Source organism: Notolepis coatsorum (assembly GCF_963971535.1).
Source record: "Notolepis coatsorum genome assembly, contig: SCAFFOLD_400, whole genome shotgun sequence".
Taxonomy (NCBI): Eukaryota; Metazoa; Chordata; class Actinopteri; order Aulopiformes; family Paralepididae; genus Notolepis; species Notolepis coatsorum.
Window position 1 is genome coordinate 116312 of NW_028169486.1, and position 19518 is coordinate 135829.

At 43.5% G+C, this 19518-nt stretch overlaps 1 protein-coding gene across 1 annotated transcript in view; it reads left to right on the plus strand.

Annotated features, from left to right (window-relative positions):
- Positions 1–19216, plus strand: part of LOC311248718 (chitin synthase chs-2-like) — a gene marked incomplete at both ends in the record, with an annotated part of 66823 nt that extends 47607 nt beyond the window's left edge. Inside the window, 7 exons of the mRNA XM_084339554.1 lie at positions 27–299; positions 1688–1855; positions 4060–4124; positions 7055–7165; positions 7904–8118; positions 17557–17647; positions 19145–19216. Coding sequence (XP_084195680.1) covers positions 27–299; positions 1688–1855; positions 4060–4124; positions 7055–7165; positions 7904–8118; positions 17557–17647; positions 19145–19216 — 995 coding nt within the window. The remainder of the gene's footprint in view (positions 1–26; positions 300–1687; positions 1856–4059; positions 4125–7054; positions 7166–7903; positions 8119–17556; positions 17648–19144) is intronic.
- Positions 19217–19518: the final 302 nt, after the last annotated feature.

Sequence of the window (19518 nt, forward strand, 5' to 3'; positions counted from 1 at the left end):
AATCTTAATGACGTCCCCTCTCTCAGGCGGCATAGTGGTATCAGAAACCATCTGGACTCCTAGTGCCTTCTTCTTCATCTCCATGATCCTCATCTACATCATCACTGGGTTGATGCATCCGCAGGAGGCCCACCTGTTGATCTACGGCTGCCTGTACGTCCTCTGCATCCCCAGCGCCTACCTTCTGCTGCCCATCTACTCCATGGCCAACATGAACAACATGTCCTGGGGAACCAGGGAGACCAGCCCTTCTGGGGGAGCCCAGCCTGCAGCTCCTCCCAAGAGCGCATCCCAGAGAGGTAGGTGTTCAGCCAGGTGGTTCAGCTCCTCCCCAGAGAGGTAGAGGCTCAGCCAGGTGGTTCATATCTTCCCCAGAGAGGTAGAGGCTCAGCCAGGTGGTTCCTCCCCAGAGAGGTAGAGGCTCAGCCAGGTGGTTCATATCCTCCCCATAGAGGTAGAGGCTCAGCCAGGTGGTTCATATCCTCCCCAGAGAGGTAGAGGCTCAGCCAGAGAGGTAGAGGCTCAGCCAGGTGGTTCCTCCCCAGAGAGGTAGAGGCTCAGCCAGGTGGTTCATATCTTCCCCAGAGAGGTAGAGGCTCAGCCAGGTGGTTCCTCCCCAGAGAGGTAGAGGCTCAGCCAGGTGGTTCCTCCCCAGAGAGGTAGAGGCTCAGCCAGGTGGTTCATATCTTCCCCAGAGAGGTAAAGGCTCAGCCAGGTGGTTCCTCCCCAGAGAGGTAGAGGCTCAGCCAGGTGGTTCATATCCTCCCCATAGAGGTAGAGGCTCAGCCAGGTGGTTCATATCCTCCCCAGAGAGGTAGAGGCTCAGCCAGAGAGGTAGAGGCTCAGCCAGGTGGTTCCTCCCCAGAGAGGTAGAGGCTCAGGCAGGTGGTTCATATCCTCCCCAGAGAGGTAGAGGATCAGCCAGGTGGTTCCTCCCCAGAGAGGTAGAGGCTCAGCCAGGTGGTTCATATCCTCCCCAGAGAGGTAGAGGCTCAGCCAGGTGGTTCCTCCCCAGAGAGGTAGAGGCTCAGCCAGGTGGTTCCTCCCCAGAGAGGTAGAGGCTCAGCCAGGTGGTTCATATCCTCCCCAGAGAGGTAGAGGCTCAGCCAGGTGGTTCCTCCCCAGAGAGGTAGAGGCTCAGCCAGGTGGTTCATATCCAGTTCAATCACCTGTACATTGTATATTACACATTGTACTTTACTGTTACATTTGCAGTCAAACTTTCACTTTTAATTGTACTGTACTTGTATAATGACAATACATTTCAATCTAATCTAATCCAATCTAATCTAATCTAATCTAATCTAATCTAATCAGAATCAGAATCAGAATCAGAAAGGTCTCTATTGCCAAGTAGTTTAATACACATACAAGGAATTTGATTTGGTAATTCGGTGGGACAATTACGGTAGAATAGAAATAAAAGGTAGAATAAGACTAAATGGAATATAAACCAAATAATTAAAATAGAAGTAGAATAGAATAGAATTATAAAATGTAATTAAATAAAATTGGCCAGGGCTGTACAATTGTGCACGATGTGGTCGAGTATATACACTAATTAGAATAAAAACGGCTGTGCAATTGCCAAAATCTAACTGTCCAACGCTGATAGGGTTACATTCGTTCACGTGTCAGTTCATGTTAGAATTTAGTTACTGAGGTGAATGTCAACCCACCCTTGCAGCCAAATCTACCATCACACAGCAGCTCCTCCTGCTGGCCAAGTGCTGTAAGTGTCCCTTTGGGACGCCTTCCAAGGAGACCAGCGTCAGTCAGGAGAACCTGTTGCCAGAGGAAGGGATGGCGGGGCCCCTGCGCCTCCCCCAGAACACCATCGTGGACGACGAAGAAAGTCCGCCAGAGGAGCAGAGGTGAGGCTTGAGTTTGTATTTACTTATGTTCTTTTAGGGGCGACAGCGTCTCAGGAGGTAGAACGCTCGTCTGGTAATCAGAAGGTTAGGGTTAGACAGTGTCTCAGGAGGTAGAGCGCTCGTCTGGTAATCAGAAGGTTAGGGTTAGACAGTGTCTCAGGAGGTAGAACGCTCGTCTGGTAATCAGAAGGTTAGGGCTAGACAGTGTCTCAGGAGGTAGAGCGCTCGTCTGGTAATCAGAAGGTTAGGGTTAGACAGTGTCTCAGGAGGTAGAGCGCTCGTCTGGTAATCAGAAGGTTAGGGTTAGACAGTGTCTCAGGAGGTAGAGTCTGGTTATCAGAAGGTTAGGGTTAGACAGTGTCTCAGGAGGTAGAGCGCTCGTCTGGTAATCAGAAGGTTAGGGTTAGACAGTGTCTCAGGAGGTAGAGTCTGGTAATCAGAAGGTTAGGGTTAGACAGTGTCTCAGGAGGTAGAGCGCTCGTCTGGTAATCAGAAGGTTAGGGTTAGACAGTGTCTCAGCAGGTAGAGTCTGGTTATCAGAAGGTTAGGGTTAGACAGTGTCTCAGGAGGTAGAGCGCTCGTCTGGTAATCAGAAGGTTAGGGTTAGACAGTGTCTCAGGCGGTAGAGTCTGGTAATCAGAAGGTTAGGATTAGACAGTGTCTCAGGAGGTAGAGTCTGGTAATCAGAAGGTTAGGGTTAGACAGTGTCTCAGGAGGTAGAGCGCTCGTCTGGTAATCAGAAGGTTAGGGTTAGACAGTGTCTCAGGAGGTAGAGCGCTCGTCTGGTAATCAGAAGGTTAGGGTTAGACAGTGTCTCAGGAGGTAGAGTCTGGTAATCAGAAGGTTAGGGTTAGACAGTGTCTCAGGAGGTAGAGCGCTCGTCTGGTAATCAGAAGGTTAGGGTTAGACAGTGTCTCAGGAGGTAGTGTCTGGTAATCAGAAGGTTAGGGTTAGACAGTGTCTCAGGAGGTAGAGTCTGGTAATCAGAAGGTTAGGGTTAGACAGTGTCTCAGGAGGTAGAGTCTGGTAATCAGAAGGTTAGGATTAGACAGTGTCTCAGGCGGTAGAGTCTCGTAATCAGAAGGTTAGGGTTAGACAGTGTCTCAGGCGGTAGAGTCTGGTAATGAGAAGGTTAGGGTTAGACAGTGTCTCAGGAGGTAGAGCAGGTCGTCTGGTAATCAGAAGGTTAGGGTTAGACAGTGTCTCAGGAGGTAGAGCGCTCGTCTGGTAATGAGAAGGTTAGGGTTAGACAGTGTCTCAGGAGGTAGAGTCTGGTAATGAGAAGGTTAGGGTTAGACAGTGTCTCAGGACTATTTATAATTTATACTGTATGACCTGTGGGATGGATGGATGGATGGATGGATGGATGTATGGATGGATGGATAGATGGATGGATGGATGGATGGATGGATGGATGGATGGATGGATGGATGGATGGATGGATGTATGGATGTATGGATGGATGGATGGATGGATGGATGGATGGATGGATGGATGGATGGATGGATGGATGGATGGATGGATGGATGGACGGATGGGTTACATTCAAATTTAGATTATATTCAAATGTATTGTCATGGATGGATGGATGGATGGATGGATGACATCGTCATAACTTTTTATTTCTGATCTAGTTTCAGACGAGAGGAACCGGCCCCTCTTCCAGTTCAGCAATGTAAGAGATTGATTGATTGAAAACTTTATCAATAGATTGCAGAATGGGTACAATACAGTACGGCTCAATACACACAATTGTTAAGGGGATGCAGACCAGAGAAAGACTTTCGTCTTGTTTACATCAGCGTCCTCCATTTTCAATTCATAATGACATTTATGACATGCACAACATACAGATATACAGATATATATCATGCCATTTATGACATAAATGACATACAGATATACAGTACTGTTACATTTATGACATACAAGATATACATACAGTACTGTTTAACAGAGATCCTAACACATTATACTATATACATTCGAGGGGGAGGAAACTGTACATTAATTGGGGTTGGGTGGGTGGGCGGGGGGGTTTAGAGGACTAGATCTCTCGCCCTGCTCATCTAGAAATGGTTCTATGTTCCACTAAAACACACTGTGCCTCATGTATAGCCTTCATTGTTTACTGTATAAACTGTAGGATTCCACTTGTGTCATGGTTTCCCTGCACTGTTTACAGGCTGGATCTCAAAGCTACAAGACGTCTCTGAACAGCTGCCCCTCAGAGAAGACAGTCTTGATGACGTACGGACATCTCACTTCTAGTCTCTTTATGTTTCATTTGATTACTATGGCAACCAACCATGTGTGATTGCCAACCATATACAATATAATAATAATAATAATAATAATAATAATAATAATAATAATAATAATAATAATAATAATAATAATAATAATAATAATAATAATAATAATAATAATAATAATAATAATAATAATAATAATAATAATAATAATAATAATAATAAATAATAATAATAATAATAATAATAATAATAATAATAATAATAATAATAATAATAATAATAATAAACTTTATTTGTACAGCACCTTTCATACAAGAATTACAGCCCAAGGTGCATCACAGCAATATGAATAATACATAAAATGGACTAAAATAGAATAAAAGTAGTGCAGAGAATAAGCAAATAAACAACAATAAAATAGCTCCCATTTCCAAAACAATAATCACAGTGTGGATGTAATAGGGAGGTGTAGTCTGACGTCGCTTTGGACCGCCCGCGAGGTCCACCCGTATAGGGATTTATCATTGGGAAAATGGATTATCGGCTATTGTAACAATTCTGCTGCATGAAAATGGAAAAGCTTTCCATTTTTGCACAAAATGAGTTCCCTTCTATCACTAACATTATTGTTTAACACTTTGGCGACCAAAGTCCCGCGGCGATTTATAGTCCAGAGGACCGAGCGTTGTCAACAAACCGATGTACTTTCTAACAGCCATATATATACTTTATAGTATTGCTATCTGTCCATTATCATTGTCACTTGAGTGCATAAACCGTGCCTTCATAATGGCTTAAAGAAAATAAAATCCATCGGTTGGTTGTCATTTTATAGCGCCGTGAATATAAGGTTTATCGCAGTTTTCGCCTCGTCTTTTTTCTGGGGAGCTAGATAATAGGCTAAAGGCTAGTCACGTTATATCAAACGCCATTTCTGCTGTATATATACGAATGAAATCAAACAAACTGCGTAGCATCCGGACTATTACAGAGCATCTATGGATGAAATGGGGGCGGCAAGGGACGCCGATTACTATTATTGATTAGCAATACATTGTGCGTTCAAGTAGCCATTTTCACTGATCGATCACGTTGCGTTTTAAAACAATGTCCAATCCAGCTGTAATTTGGGGGAATAGTATCCTACCGTCAGCCCATGTGATCGCCGGCAGCATTTCGTCATTAGTCATCGGAATCTGGTAGATCGATATGTCCATTGGCCGATCATAAATCCCATTATTCCAGGCTGAAATCTGCGTTAGGTAACGTGATCAAAGATGGAGTATGTTCGGCTGGGATCGAGGCTCATATGAAACGCCCACAGACAGTACATTTTTTTTCTTCAATCGCCCTCAATGATACTGCAGTGGAGCGATGGCGCCCCTAAGCGGATCTGGCCGGTATTGCATGTTTCGAAAATCAAATATGCGGGTAGGTCCTGCAAGTCGATCGGGGACGTTAATAGCGTTATTAATATGGAATAAAACAATAACAACTCGCCACGAGTTAACTCGTGGCTCTGGTCCACAACGCATGGCACTGTAACATGTATAAACTCGTGGCTGGTCCTTAACACATTGACGACCACGGCTTGCAGTGTAATAGGCTGGAGGACAACGCTTTGTCAACAAACCGATGTACTTTCTAACAGCTGTATATATACTTTATAGTATTGCTATCTGTCCATTCTCATTGTCACTTGAGTGCATAAACCGTGCCTTCATAATGGCTTAAAGAAAATAAAAATCCATCGGTTGGTTGTCATTTTATAGTGCCGTGAATATAAGGTTTATCGCAGTTTTCGCCTCGTCTTTTTTCTGGGGAGCTAGATAATAGGCTAAAGGCTAGTCACGTTATATCAAACGCCATTTCTGCTGTATATATACGAATGAAATAAAACAAACTGCGTAGCATCCGGACTATTACAGAGCCTATAATACAGGTCCTGCAAGTTGATCGGGGACGTTAATAGAGTTATTAATATGGAATAAAACAATAACAACTCTGGTCCACAACGCATGGCACCGTAACACGTATAAACTCGTGGCTGGTCCTTAAAGTGTAGTGTTAAGCATTTTTGGTTGAAATAAAATTCGACGATTTTTCTTTATGATTAATTGCGAATATTTTCATGTTGAGCTATAGATTATGGATGAATACGCAGAGAAAGGTACCCCATGCAAATGGTTATGCTTTATTTGTTTTAAAACGAGACGATTTAGAAATGGGCAATGGGGAAATACATTGCGTTGGACAGAGGGTGGAACACGGAAAAACGGCAATGACGTCACCGCTACACCTCCCTATGAGTCTCATTTATAATAATCACAGTGTGGATGTAATGAGTCATTTATAATAATCACAGTTTGGATGTAATGAGTCTCGTTTATAATAATCACAGTGTGGATGTAATCATTATTGTGCTTTATTACATGGCGTTTTAACATTAGCCAAAATGCTTGATTGTGATTGGTCAATAGCGCTCGGTTGCCCCTGACAGCGGTCAGTTATTTCTCGATAACGGACCGCTGCTATGGGCAACACGCAATAATGACCGCTGATACGGGTAACACAGCGCTATTGACCAATCACAATCAAGCATTTTGGTCGCAGACAGTCACGAAAGCTAAGCTTTACCATTATGCACAGCTGCACTCATCAGGTAATCAGACCACACACCTGCCGGCTGCCGGCGATGACAGAGGAGCCACAGAACAAAATAATTGACCTTCACTGCGTTTAGAACACCTCGGCGAGGCGCCTCGGTGTTCTAAACTCCGTGTCGGTCAATTATTTTGCGACAATGACCTCGTAGCTATACATTATCCCTTACTTAAAACTCTGTTTGGAGATGATCATTATTGTGCTTTAAACTCTGTTTGGAGATGATCATTATTGTGCTTTAAACTCTGTGTTGGTCCCCAGGATGAGCAGGAGTTCTGGAGAGACCTGCAGAAGGTCTACCTGGAGCCTCTGGTTGAGGACAAAGAGACACAGAGGAAGATCATCAACGACCTGCGAGAGCTCAGGAACAAGGTGCTGCTTGTTCAGAGCTGGAGTCTAATGTCTGTGGTGGGGTGTGAGGTAGAATAATGAATAATGAAGGTATAGTCTAATGTCTGTGGTGGGGTGTGAGGTCGAATAATGAATAATGAAGGTAGAGTCTAATGTCTGTGGTGGGGTGTGAGGTAGAATAATGAATAATGAAGGTAGAGTCTAATGTCTGTGGTGGGGTGTGAGGTCGAATAATGAATAATGAAGGTAGAGTCTAATGTCTGTGGTGGGGTGTGAGGTCGAATAATGAATAATGAAGGTAGAGTCTAATGTCTGTGGTGGGGTGTGAGGTCGAATAATGAAGGTAGAGTCTAATGTCTGTGGTGGGGTGTGAGGTCGAATAATCAATAATGGAGGTAGAGTCTAATGTCTGTGGTGGGGTGTGAGGTCGAATAATGAATAATGAAGGTAGAGTCTAATGTCTGTGGTGGGGTGTGAGGTCGAATAATGAATAATGAAGGTAGAGTCTAATGTCTGTGGTGGGGTGTGAGGGGGGGGCCTCTGAGCCTCAGTGTGGGGGGGGGGGGGGGCTGGGGGTGGTGCGGGGGGGGGGCCCTGGGGGAACTAATCCAGCCTTGCACTCAAGCATGTTTTAACAATGGGGAGTCAGTCAGTTAGGGACATTCACTATTGATTTACAGTATAATCCTCTTTCAATTCAATTCATACTTGGTGTTGGTAAAAAAAAAGGATTTGAACTCATTCTCATCTCTGGTGCAGGTGAACTTTATCTATTTCATAGTGAACGTATTGTGGCTGTTCACCACATTCACCCTCCAGCTCATTGGGGAAGCCGTCTCCATCCCCATCCCCAAGGTGAACGCCAGCCTGGGGCTGACCGGCGAGGTGGTCTACATCGACCCCATCGGCTTCATGTTCCTGCTGGGCTTCGCCAGCCTCATACTCATGCAGTTCATAGCCATGTTCTACCACAGGTGAGCATTCATCCAGGTCATAGCCATGTTCTACCACAGGTGAGCATTCATCCAGGTCATAGCCATGTTCTACCACAGGTGAGCATTCATCCAGTTCATAGCCATGTTCTACCACAGGTGAGCATTCATCCAGTTCATAGCCATGTTCTACCACAGGTGAACATTCATCCAGTTCATAGCCATGTTCTACCAGAGGTGATCATTCACTGCATATTGTTAGATAACAGTGTTTCTAGCCTTTAATCATTTAATCCACTCGTCACCTGCTGTTCCGTGACTGGCCTCCGCGTTGTGTCATTTTACTTCGATATCTCATTAGCTGTCTCACACTGTATCAACCTCTGTTAGTACATCCGTGGTCAGAAGAAACAACACTGCAACGTAATCTCTTTCCTTAGAACCTCATGTTTATTTTCATAAACATAACTTCGTACCAGATGTAACCAATTCTGTAATGTCCTTGGACAGTCTTAATTCATTCTTCTCCACCGTCTCTTATCAAATCAAATCAAATCAAATTTATTTGTAAGGCCCGACAACACACGTTAATGTCCCCATGGGCCGTACACATCTTCTTTAAACAAGTCAAGAAGAAACATAACAATAAGTCAAGAACAGAACAAGAACACCATAAGGTCCAACAAATTTAAAATAAATGCAAATAAATGAAAGAATGCAAGCACTCCCAGACATACCCCACGCGAAGGTAAGGAAAAACTCACTAAAACCTAACAATAGGGAAAAAATGCTCCACAGGCAGTGTGGAGGAGAGAAACCTTAGAAGGGCCATTCAAGGGGGGATCTCCCTTCTTAGATGTCTAGTAGTGTTGCAGACTAACAGTTGGTAAGCATGTATCGTAATAAGAAATAGAGCTTCCCTGGTCGTAATAATCTACTTTGCTGCGTTGTGTTTCTATAGCTCTATGTCTGTTACAAAAAATACCGTGGTTGGAGAAGAAGAAATCAGAGGAGAGGTTGCTATTTCCCAGAGTTGATTTATTTCAAAGTCAAGAAGTACAAGAAATTCTCTGAGTCAAAATTAATGTGCAATAATATTAAATGTACCCAAGCACTATGCCGCTTGTCATTAATATTAGTCTAAAAAAGTAGCAATGGAGCTTCGGTTGTGGAGCCTTGTTGATTTGTTGATTTATTTGTTGCCAGGCAACAACAAAGGAATTCTTGGTCTCGTCCTCAGCTTCAGGCAGCGCTTTCTTCCGTCTTGGTGTGTATAGAGTGTTCACGAGCGGCTTCTCTCCCCTTCATTTGGAGCAGTCCGTTTTTAAAGGTTTTAAATCCCTCCTCTGAGAGAACGTTAAACTAGTACGTCAGAGGGCAGATCTTCTACTTCCTGATTGGCTAAGGCGCATAGCGGCCATTTTAGAAGTCACACAAGCACCAAATATGGAGTTTTATTTGAATCTAGAGGTAGTCCTGGCTATTTTTAAGCACAAACGTACTGTTCTGTTTTAACGTTTTTAAAGTATACAGCATTTCATTTGACTGACTAATAGATTAAAGATTAGTTATGACAAGACTTAAGCAATGATTTTAAGTCTTTTCCAGAAGTCTGTGGCTTTTCTAAAGCCCCAATTTAGCCCGATTGGTTGGTTTTAACAAAAACAAAGGAATCTATTTTTCTATATTTCAAGTAACAGGTTATTTTAATATTCTCCAAGTATTTTAAGTCTACTTGCAATGTTTTCTTTAATCCAAACTAGGTTTTATTAACTAACTTATCCTTTAATGAGTCTAAAAACTGCCTACTTTGTTTTAAACTGACTGAGATTAAAAGGTCTGTATTTTACTGATATTTTGAGGTACAGTATTTAATGTCTATTTATATTAAAACTACGTTTTTAAACCAAAGCTAATTTCCTGGCTTTGGCCAGGCTGGGAGGGGCCATATTGCAAACATTTGGCAGCCAGTAGTGGTTATTTAAAGCCCTGGAGCAAATGGTCTCCTAGTAAATGTTTGATCTGCAGCTGGGGGGAAGCTATCACCCGAAAGTTTAGGAGTTCGTGACAGCCCCATTGTTCAAATAGCCAAAGGTCTCCTGTAGATTTCTATAGCTTGACCATAAATGAGAGCGGGGGAGGATAGTTACTCAATCTCAGGAAGCCGAAATCACTGTCTATATTTAAATACAGGGTGTGGTGTCTTGTATCTGGCAGCCCCGAGTCCTGTTATATTTACCTAGTGTTGAGTGCCTGAGGGACGCCTTTGTTCTACTTTGGCTTGGTCAACAGACCACAAATGTTGACCCTTTTTGGCTATTCCTTTAATACATAATGTAATCAATATTATCTTTACTTGTGGTTTATTCTTAGTATATTAATAATCTCTTTTAGGGGAAAATAGAACACTAAAAAAACAATATGAGACTATCTAAGGTGTTTGTGCACTGGCCTTACAGAGTTCAATTTCTCCCCGTCGCCGTTGACATTTTGGGAAATCAAGACTCACTCTTCTTCCATATCCCATAACAGTTTGAGAATGGAATTATACCACACATGCACTCAAGTGTGTAGTGAAACACAGATGAGTGCATGCAATAGCAACTGAACATTTTGAAAGATTAAAGATAGAGCTGATAGCAACTGAACATTTTGAAAGATTAAAGATAGAGCTGATAGCGAATCTATTTGAGGCACAGGGGCGGCGCAAAGAGGGTCGCGTCCTCCCCGTCTTAATCACGGGACATTCAACACTCCGGTCATTGCTCCGAGACAGCCGGAGACAGGGAGATAGGGGGCGGCGCAGAGAGGGTCGCAACCTCCCCGACATCATCGCGGGACGTCCAGCACTCCGGTCACCACTACGAGGCCGCCGGAGACAGGGAGACAGGAGGGCACGCAGAGAGGGTCGCATCCTCCCAGCCTTCATCACGGGACGTCCGACACTCCGGTCAGCACTCCAGGACAGCAACTCACAGGGAGACAGGGAGACGGGACGCGTGAATATTAAAGGCAACCAACTTGTGTTCAGCTTTTCGTTCAGCGTTTCTCTGATTGCCCACACGGCCACGTAACCGCCCTAGCACACGCCCTTTTCCGCTGAGAGACGCGGCAGAAGCGAAGGCAACCAACTTGTGTTCAGCTTTTCGTTCAGCGTTTCTCTGATTGGCCACACGGCCACGTGACCGCCCTAGCACACGCCCTTTTCCGCTGAGAGACGCGGCAGAAGCGCTGGTCGAACCAACGTGCTGGTCGAACCAGTTCAGACAGAGGTGTTTATTTATATTAATAAACATATCTACTAGAAACACTGGTGTTCTGTTGTGTGACTGTACTAAACTCTTCCACCACATGACCGACATTTGACATACAGTACACCTCCTATCTATGTTGGGATTATGTTTGGTCATGACAAAACAATAAAAATCGCTACTGTTAGTGCCACCACCCACTTCAATGACAGAGCTCTCATATTTGCGAATGCATAAACTATATCTTAAATTATGGCGATGTGTCTAATATGGCTGTCGCGAAGTCATTGATAAGCGACAGCCATATTAGACACATAGCCATAATTTAAGATATAGTTTATGCATTCGCAAAATATGAGAGCGCTGTCATTGAAGGGCTTCCTACAGTACAACGGAGCCCGCTGCTGCTGCTGCTGGAGCTGAAGTGATGTACAGTTTATGCATTCGCAAAATATGAGAGCGCTGTCATTGAAGGGCTTCCTACAACGGTGCTGCTGCTGGAGCTGAAGTGATGTACAGTTTATGCATTCGCAAAATATGAGAGCACTGTCATTGAAGGGCTTCCTACAACGGTGCTGCTGCTGGAGCTGAAGTGATGTACAGTTTATACATTCGCAAAATATGAGAGCGCTGTCATTGAAGGGCTTCCTACAACGGTGCTGCTGCTGCTGCTGCTGGAGCTGAAGTGATGTACAGTGACGAGTGAATCTGGTAGTTGGTTGTTAAAAACGCGAAACATAATAACGTTACGCTTTCTAGTTCAGCGCATTTCATAACTGTATGGGCTTTGTTTATACACGAGTGAATCTGGTACGAGTGAATCTGGTAGTTGGTTGTTAAAAACGCGAAACATAATAACGTTACGCTTTCTAGTTCAGCGCATTTCATAGCGCTCCACTGCTACCGCAGCTGAACACAAGTTGGTTGGAACAGCGAACACAAGTTGGTTGGTACACAAGTTGGTTGCCCGCGCTGCCGCTCGCTTGCTCCTTGGATTTCATTTGGGACGTGGGACGACTGCCGCTTGCCTGCGCGTGGGGGCGGGGGGTCGCGGCCAATCAGAGAAAAGCCGAACACAAGTTGGTTGCCTTTAATATTCACGCAGACGGGACAGGCGTTAGACAGCTTGCTTCATTGTAGTGGGCGGACATAGCAATAGATACAAGTGGTAAGCATATATGTGAATAGAGTAGATATATGAAGTAAGCATATTATGTGAATAGAATAGAAGTACTTAACCCAGCAATGAAACCGCGTTGACAGGCCAGTTGACAAGACCACGGACAGACGACGGTAAGTAGCTGATCCATGGCCTCGGAGGTGCATGTAGAGCAGTCACTGCAATCTTGGCCAAGACCCCGAGGCATCCATCACCTTAGTCAGCACTAGGAGACAGGCACTCAGAGAGATGGGGGAGGGAGGGGAGGGGGGGGGGGAGTTAGAGAGTTCCCATGTTTGTGGTGCTGCAAAAAAGCGGACATGGGGGAAAATAGACATCCTAACTAAACTAGACAGATTAATCTAAAGGTCAGTCCCCGACCAGGTGAGATCAGGGTAGGTTGAAGGAGAGAGAGAAAAGATGGGTCTTAATCAGGGATTTAAAAACTTCGACAGAGCAGGCGCCCCTGATGACGACAGGTAATTTCTTCCACAGGTAGGGAGTGCGGTAGACAAAGGCTCTGTGGCCGGCGGATTTCTTTTTAACCCTAGGAATCGATAGAAGCCCCGCATCTTTTGAGCGCAGAGCACGAGCGGGCGAGTATCGGGATATGAGATCGGATAGATAGAGTGGTGCAAGCCCATTTAAAATTTTGTAGGTGAGGAGTAGCACTTTAAAGTCAGATCGGGCTTGAATAGGAAGCCAGTGTAGGGCGGACAAAACTGGTGTGATGTGATCAAATTTTCTAGTTCTAGTTAGTATCCGTGCAGCCGCATTTTGCACGAGTTGAAGATTTTTGATGCTTGAATTTGGTAGGCCTGAAAAAAAGTGCATTACAGTAGTCCAAACGTGATGAGACAAAAGCATGAATCATGGTTTCAGCATCAGCCAGAGTTAAGATGGGGCGAATTTTTGCGATATTACGAAGATGGAAGAATATGCTATTAGTCCAATGGTTCTGGGCCTCGTCGTAGCCAACAACCATTCCCTGTTAGCTGAAGCTGGCGATGATGTGTCACTTCCCCTCCCCCACCCAGCGAGGGTGAGGAGGGATCAAAGTCTCTGATCAACGCGTCTGCTCGCCTGTGCGTCGTGTCTCAATCTAACTTACCCCGGAAGGAACTCACATCTCATAAGTTCTCCCCCTAGCAACGGGCCCGCCCCCTCTTCTCGTTACTACGTGACACGCTACCATGGCAACGGCTGTTCACCTTTAACACACTAAACGTCCGTTTCTATCGATGTCAAACTTTTCCCATAGCTCTGACCAAACCTGCCCCACCAGTGCTTATCAGTGTTTTTGTTAACAACCTGCCGACGGTCTCGGAGCCCATGGCTCTGCTATTAGTCTGCTGGTAACACACACACTCTCTATCTGTTGTTCTCCTCCTCTGAGATGGCTATGAGTAGATGCTGTCATCCACCAGATATTTACATTATATACACATTGAAAAACATAGATTCCTTCAATATGGAATGAATGAATGAATGAGATCTTTATTTCGACCATGTGGGGGGGGGGGGGGGGGGGTATATATATATAATTTATTTTGCCTTTGTATGGTCAAATGTATGTATATATATGAATTGGATAATGCACGCAAACATGTTAACCTTATGGAAGAGAGAAATCTAAATCTAATAAAAAATTATGTATAACAAAAAAGAACATTATTATAAAAAGAAACAAATAAACAATAAAAATGTACGAAAAGGAGTAGGAAGAAGTATAAACTTATTTAATCCTTTAACCCCTTCTCTATTACTCATTGATTAATAATCATCAATTGACTTAGATATTTATATCTTATTATATCCTAATAGTTGACTACATACTTTACCATTTATGAAAGATATTTATATTGTAAGCATATATTGAGCAATTATTATTATTTAATATGTTATTAAATAAATATTATGTTATGTTATAAATATACATCATTCTAAGTCAAATAATTTAATTGTAAGCCTGACATTAACTATTAACTATATCAAGCCCCTCTTCTAGTTTGACTTTGAGAAGAGAGAAACTCTATTCCTCATCTCTTCCTCACCCCAGGTATGTACAGGGTAATAGTAGAAAGACATAAATATCGGCAATGAAATAAAATCTGAATATAAAAATATGTGAAAAATAAACAGTGTAAACAATTGTATCAACTCTGAATATAAAAATATGAGCACAATAAACATTATACACAAGGTGCAGGTGAGGGTCTGTACCCTAACTGGCCTGATATACGTCATACGTTGTAGTCCGTGCAGGTTTTGGTGGTTAAGAGTCAGACACACTTAGTGGTCAGACATTCCTAATAGTTCTCTAGTTGCTGTCAGTTCTCTAGTTGCTGTCAGATCTCTAGTTGCTGTCGGTTCTCTAGTTGCTGTCAAATCTCTAGTTGCTGTCAGTTATCTAGTTGCTGCCAGTTCTCTAGTTGCTGTCAGATCTCTAGTTGCTGTCGGTTCTCTAGTTGCTGTCAGATCTCTAGTTGCTGTCAGTTATCTAGTTGCTGCCAGTTCTCTAGTTGCTGTCAGTGCACACAGCAGCATCACACCTGGACAAGAGGCAGGGGAACTATGTGAGAATGCTATTCATCGACTACAGCTCGGCATTCAATACCATAGTCCCCTCCATACTCATAGCCAAGCTCAGGGACCTGGGCTTGGGCTATGACCTCTGCCAGTGGGTCTTGGACTTCCTGACTGGCAGACCCCAGGTGGTGAGAGCAGGCAACTGCACCTCCTCATCCATCACCCTCAACATAGGGGCCCCCCAGGGCTGTGTTCTGAGTCCCCTCCTCTACTCCCTGTACACACACGACTGTGTGGCTCAGCGGAGTAGCAATACAATCGTCAAATTTGCTGACGACACAGTGGTGGTGGGCCTGATCTCTGCCAACGACGAGAGGGCCTACCTGGAAGAGGTCAAGGTCCTGGCGGGATGGTGCCAGGAAAACAGCCTCTCCCTGAACGTCAGCAAAACAAAGGAGATGATTGTGGACTTCAGGAGGTCGGGGGTCAAGGACTACAGCCCCCTCAGCATCGACGGGGCACCGGTTGAGAGAGTCAACAGCTTTAAGTACCTCGGAGCCTACATATCCGAGGACTTGACATGGACCACACACATTAACAGTGTTGTGAAGAAGGCACGACAACGCCTCTACTTCCTCAGGCGCCTAAGGAAGTTCCAAGTCAGCCAGAAGATCCTTAAGAACTTCTACTCATGTACAATAGAGAGCATCTTGACCGGCAACATCACCTCCTGGTTTGGGAATAGCACTGCACAAGACCAAAGCAGACTACAAAGAGTGACACGTTCAGCCGAACGCACAATTGGAGGGGGGCTCCCCACCCTCCAGAACATTTACTACAAGCGTTGCAAGGGCAAGGCTAAGAGAATCATTAAAGACTCCAGTCACCCGAACAACTGCCTCTTTGAACTGCTGCGGTCAGGCAAGCGATACAGGAGTCTCAAGGCGAGCACAGAAAGACTCAGAAGAAGCTTCTATCCCCAGGCCATCAGGCTGCTAAACGAACAATGAATGAACACTACACAACAACAACCACCAAACGCACATAGCACACACATCCACACGCACACACTCACTTTAAACAAACACACTGTAGCACCCACTCCACACACTTATAGCACACACCCACTTTAAACAAACACACTGTAGCACCCACTCCCCACACTTTATATTTATGGATGAAGGATTGCACTACAACTCGTACACCTTACTGTAAATTGTACCTAAAATTGTACCTCATCCCATTTCTGCTTTGCACTAGATAGTACTGTACATTAGTACACTGCATAGTATTGTGTATTGTATATTATATGGTAACTCAGAACATTGTACATATGTCTATACCGAACACTGTGACCTCATTTTCTTCTTCTAAATTCATGCTATATTATGTTATTATGTTATTTGATACTATCTTGTCTAGCACAGTCTCTGGAGCGTAACAGTAAGAAGCATTTTGTATGAAAGTATTCTGTACTTCTGTATGACAACTATTAAAGAACTTGAACTTGAACTTGAGTTCTCTAGTTGCTGTCAGTTCTCTAGTTGCTGTCAGTTATCTAGTTGCTGCCAGTTCTCTAGTTGCTGTGAGTTATCTAGTTGCTGTTAGTTCTCTAGTTGCTGTTAGTTCTCTAGTTGCTGTTAGTTCTCCAGTTGCTGTGAGTTCTTTAGTTGCTGTTAGTTCTCTGTTAGTTCTCTAGTTGCTGCCAGTTCTCCAGTTGCTGTTATTTCTCTAGTTGCTGTCAGTTCTCTAGTTGCTGTCAGTTCTCTAGTTGCTGCCAGTTCTCTAGTTGCTGCCAGTTCTCTAGTTGCTGCCAGTTCTCTAGTTGCTTTCAGTTCTCTAGTTGCTGTCAGTTCTCTAGTTGCTGCCAGTTCTCTAGTTGCTGCCAGTTCTCTAGTTGCTTTCAGTTCTGTAGTTGCTGTCAGTTCTCTAGTTGCTGCCAGTTCTCTAGTTGCTGCCAGTTCTCTAGTTGCTGCCAGTTCTCTAGTTGCTGTGAGTTCTCTAGTTGCTGTTAGTTCTCTAGTTGCTGTTAGTTCTCCAGTGGCTGTGAGTTCTTTAGTTGCTGTTAGTTCTCTGTTAGTTCTCTAGTTGCTGCCAATTCTCTAGTTGCTGCCAGTTCTCTAGTTGCTGTCCACATAGTATAAATTGTTCAAGGTATTGCAAAGTGATCATCTTTGTATTGTACTGCAAAATCTAAGATGCTTTGCTCTGTGTTTCTTTTATCCACTTTGCTATCAGATGTATCCATGGTTACAGGCTACAGGTTGTTGAGATGTTGATGAAATGTCTCCATGTTTACAGGTTGTTGAGATGTTGATGAAATGTCTCCATGTTTACAGGTTGTTGAGATGTTGATGAAATGTCTCCATGTTTACAGGTTGTTGAGATGTTGATGAAATGTCTCCATGTTTACAGGTTGTTGAGATGTTGATGAAATGTCTCCATGTTTACAGGTTGTTGAGATGTTGATGACATGTCTCCACGTTTACAGGCTACAAGGTTGTTGAGGTGATGATGTTTGTGTCTCTCCTTCTCATTTAGACTCTACACTCTGATCCACTATGTGGCGTTTGAGGACACAGAGTCTATGTCTAAATCTAAGCCTAGAAAAACACAAAAAAAGGACAAGGAGGTAAAGCACGAGGTGTGTGTGTTTTACATGCTTACTTCTATATTTGTATGTTTCATGTGTATGTTTCATTGCTTCATGTGTATGCTTCATGTGTATGTTTCATGTGTATGTTTCATTGCTTCATGTGTATGTTTCATGTGTATGTTTCATAGCTTCATGTGTATGCTTCATGTGTATGTTTCATGTGTATGTTTCATTGCTTCATGTGTATGTTTCATGTGTATGTTTCATTGCTTCATGTGTATGTTTCATGTGTATGTTTCATGTGTATGTTTCATTGCTTCATGTGTATGTTTCATGTGTATGTTTCATTGCTTCATGTGTATGTTTCATGTGTATGTTTCATTGCTTCATGTGTATGTTTCATGTGTATGTTTCATTGCTTCATGTGTATGTTTCATGTGTATGTTTCATTGCTTCATGTGTATGCTTCATGTGTATGTTTCATGTGTATGTTTCATGTGTATGTTTCATGTGTATGTTTCATGTGTATGTTTCATGTGTATGTTTCATTGCTTCATGTGTATGTTTCATGTGTATGCTTCATGTGTATGTTTCATGTGTATGTTTCATGTGTATGTTTTATGTGCTTCAAATGTAAACGCATATAATCTTCATACATTCCTGCCATGTTTTCTATACTAAATCTTTTTTCTTTAACCATCAGTCCTACTCTCTCCAGGACCTGGATGACTCTGAGGTAAAGCACGAGGTGTGTGTGTTTTACATGCTTACTTCTATATTTGTATGTTTCATGTGTATGTTTCATTGCTTCATGTGTATGTTTCATGTGTATGTTTCATGTGTATGTTTCATTGCTTCATGTGTATGTTTCATGTGTATGTTTCATTGCTTCATGTGTATGTTTCATGTGTATGTTTCATGTCTATGTTTCATTGCTTCATGTGTATGTTTCATGTGTATGTTTCATGTGTATGTTTCATTGCTTCATGTGTATGTTTCATGTGTATGTTTCATGTGTATGTTTCATTGCTTCATGTGTATGTTTCATGTGTATGTTTCATGTGTATGTTTCATTGCTTCATGTGTATGTTTCATGTGTATGCTTCATGTGTATGCTTCATGTGTATGTTTCATGTGTATGCTTCATGTGTATGTTTCATGTGTATGTTTCATTGCTTCATGTGTATGTTTCATGTGTATGTTTCATGTGTATGTTTCATTGCTTCATGTGTATGGTTCATGTGTATGCTTCATGGGTATGTTTCATGTGTATGTTTCATGTGTATGTTTCATTGCTTCATGTGTATGTTTCATGTGTATGTTTCATGTGTATGTTTCATTGCTTCATGTGTATGTTTCATGTGTATGCTTCATGTGTATGCTCCATGTGTATGTTTCATGTGTATGATTCATGTGTATGTTTCATGTGTATGTTTCATGTGTATGTTTTATGTGCTTCAAATGTAAACGCATATAATCTTCATAAATTCCTGCCATGTTTTCTATACTAAATCTTTTTTCTTTAACCATCAGTTCTACTCTCTCCAGGACCTGGACGACCCTGAACTCTACGTCAGAGCAGCCGATGGGGGGACCAGCGTGTGAAGCAGGAGATGGGGGGACCAGCAGGAGATGGGGGGACCAGCAGGAGATGGGGGGACCAGCAGGAGATGGGGGGACCAGCAGGAGATGGGGGGACCAGCAGGAGATGGGGGGACCAGCAGGAGATGGGGGGACCAGCGTGTAAAGCAGGAGATGGGGGGACCAGCTGGAGATGGGGGGACCAGCAGGAGATGGGGGGACCAGCAGGAGATGGGGGGACCAGCAGGAGATGGGGGGACCAGCAGGAGATGGGGGGACCAGCAGGAGATGGGGGGACCAGCAGGAGATGGGGGGGACCAGCAGGA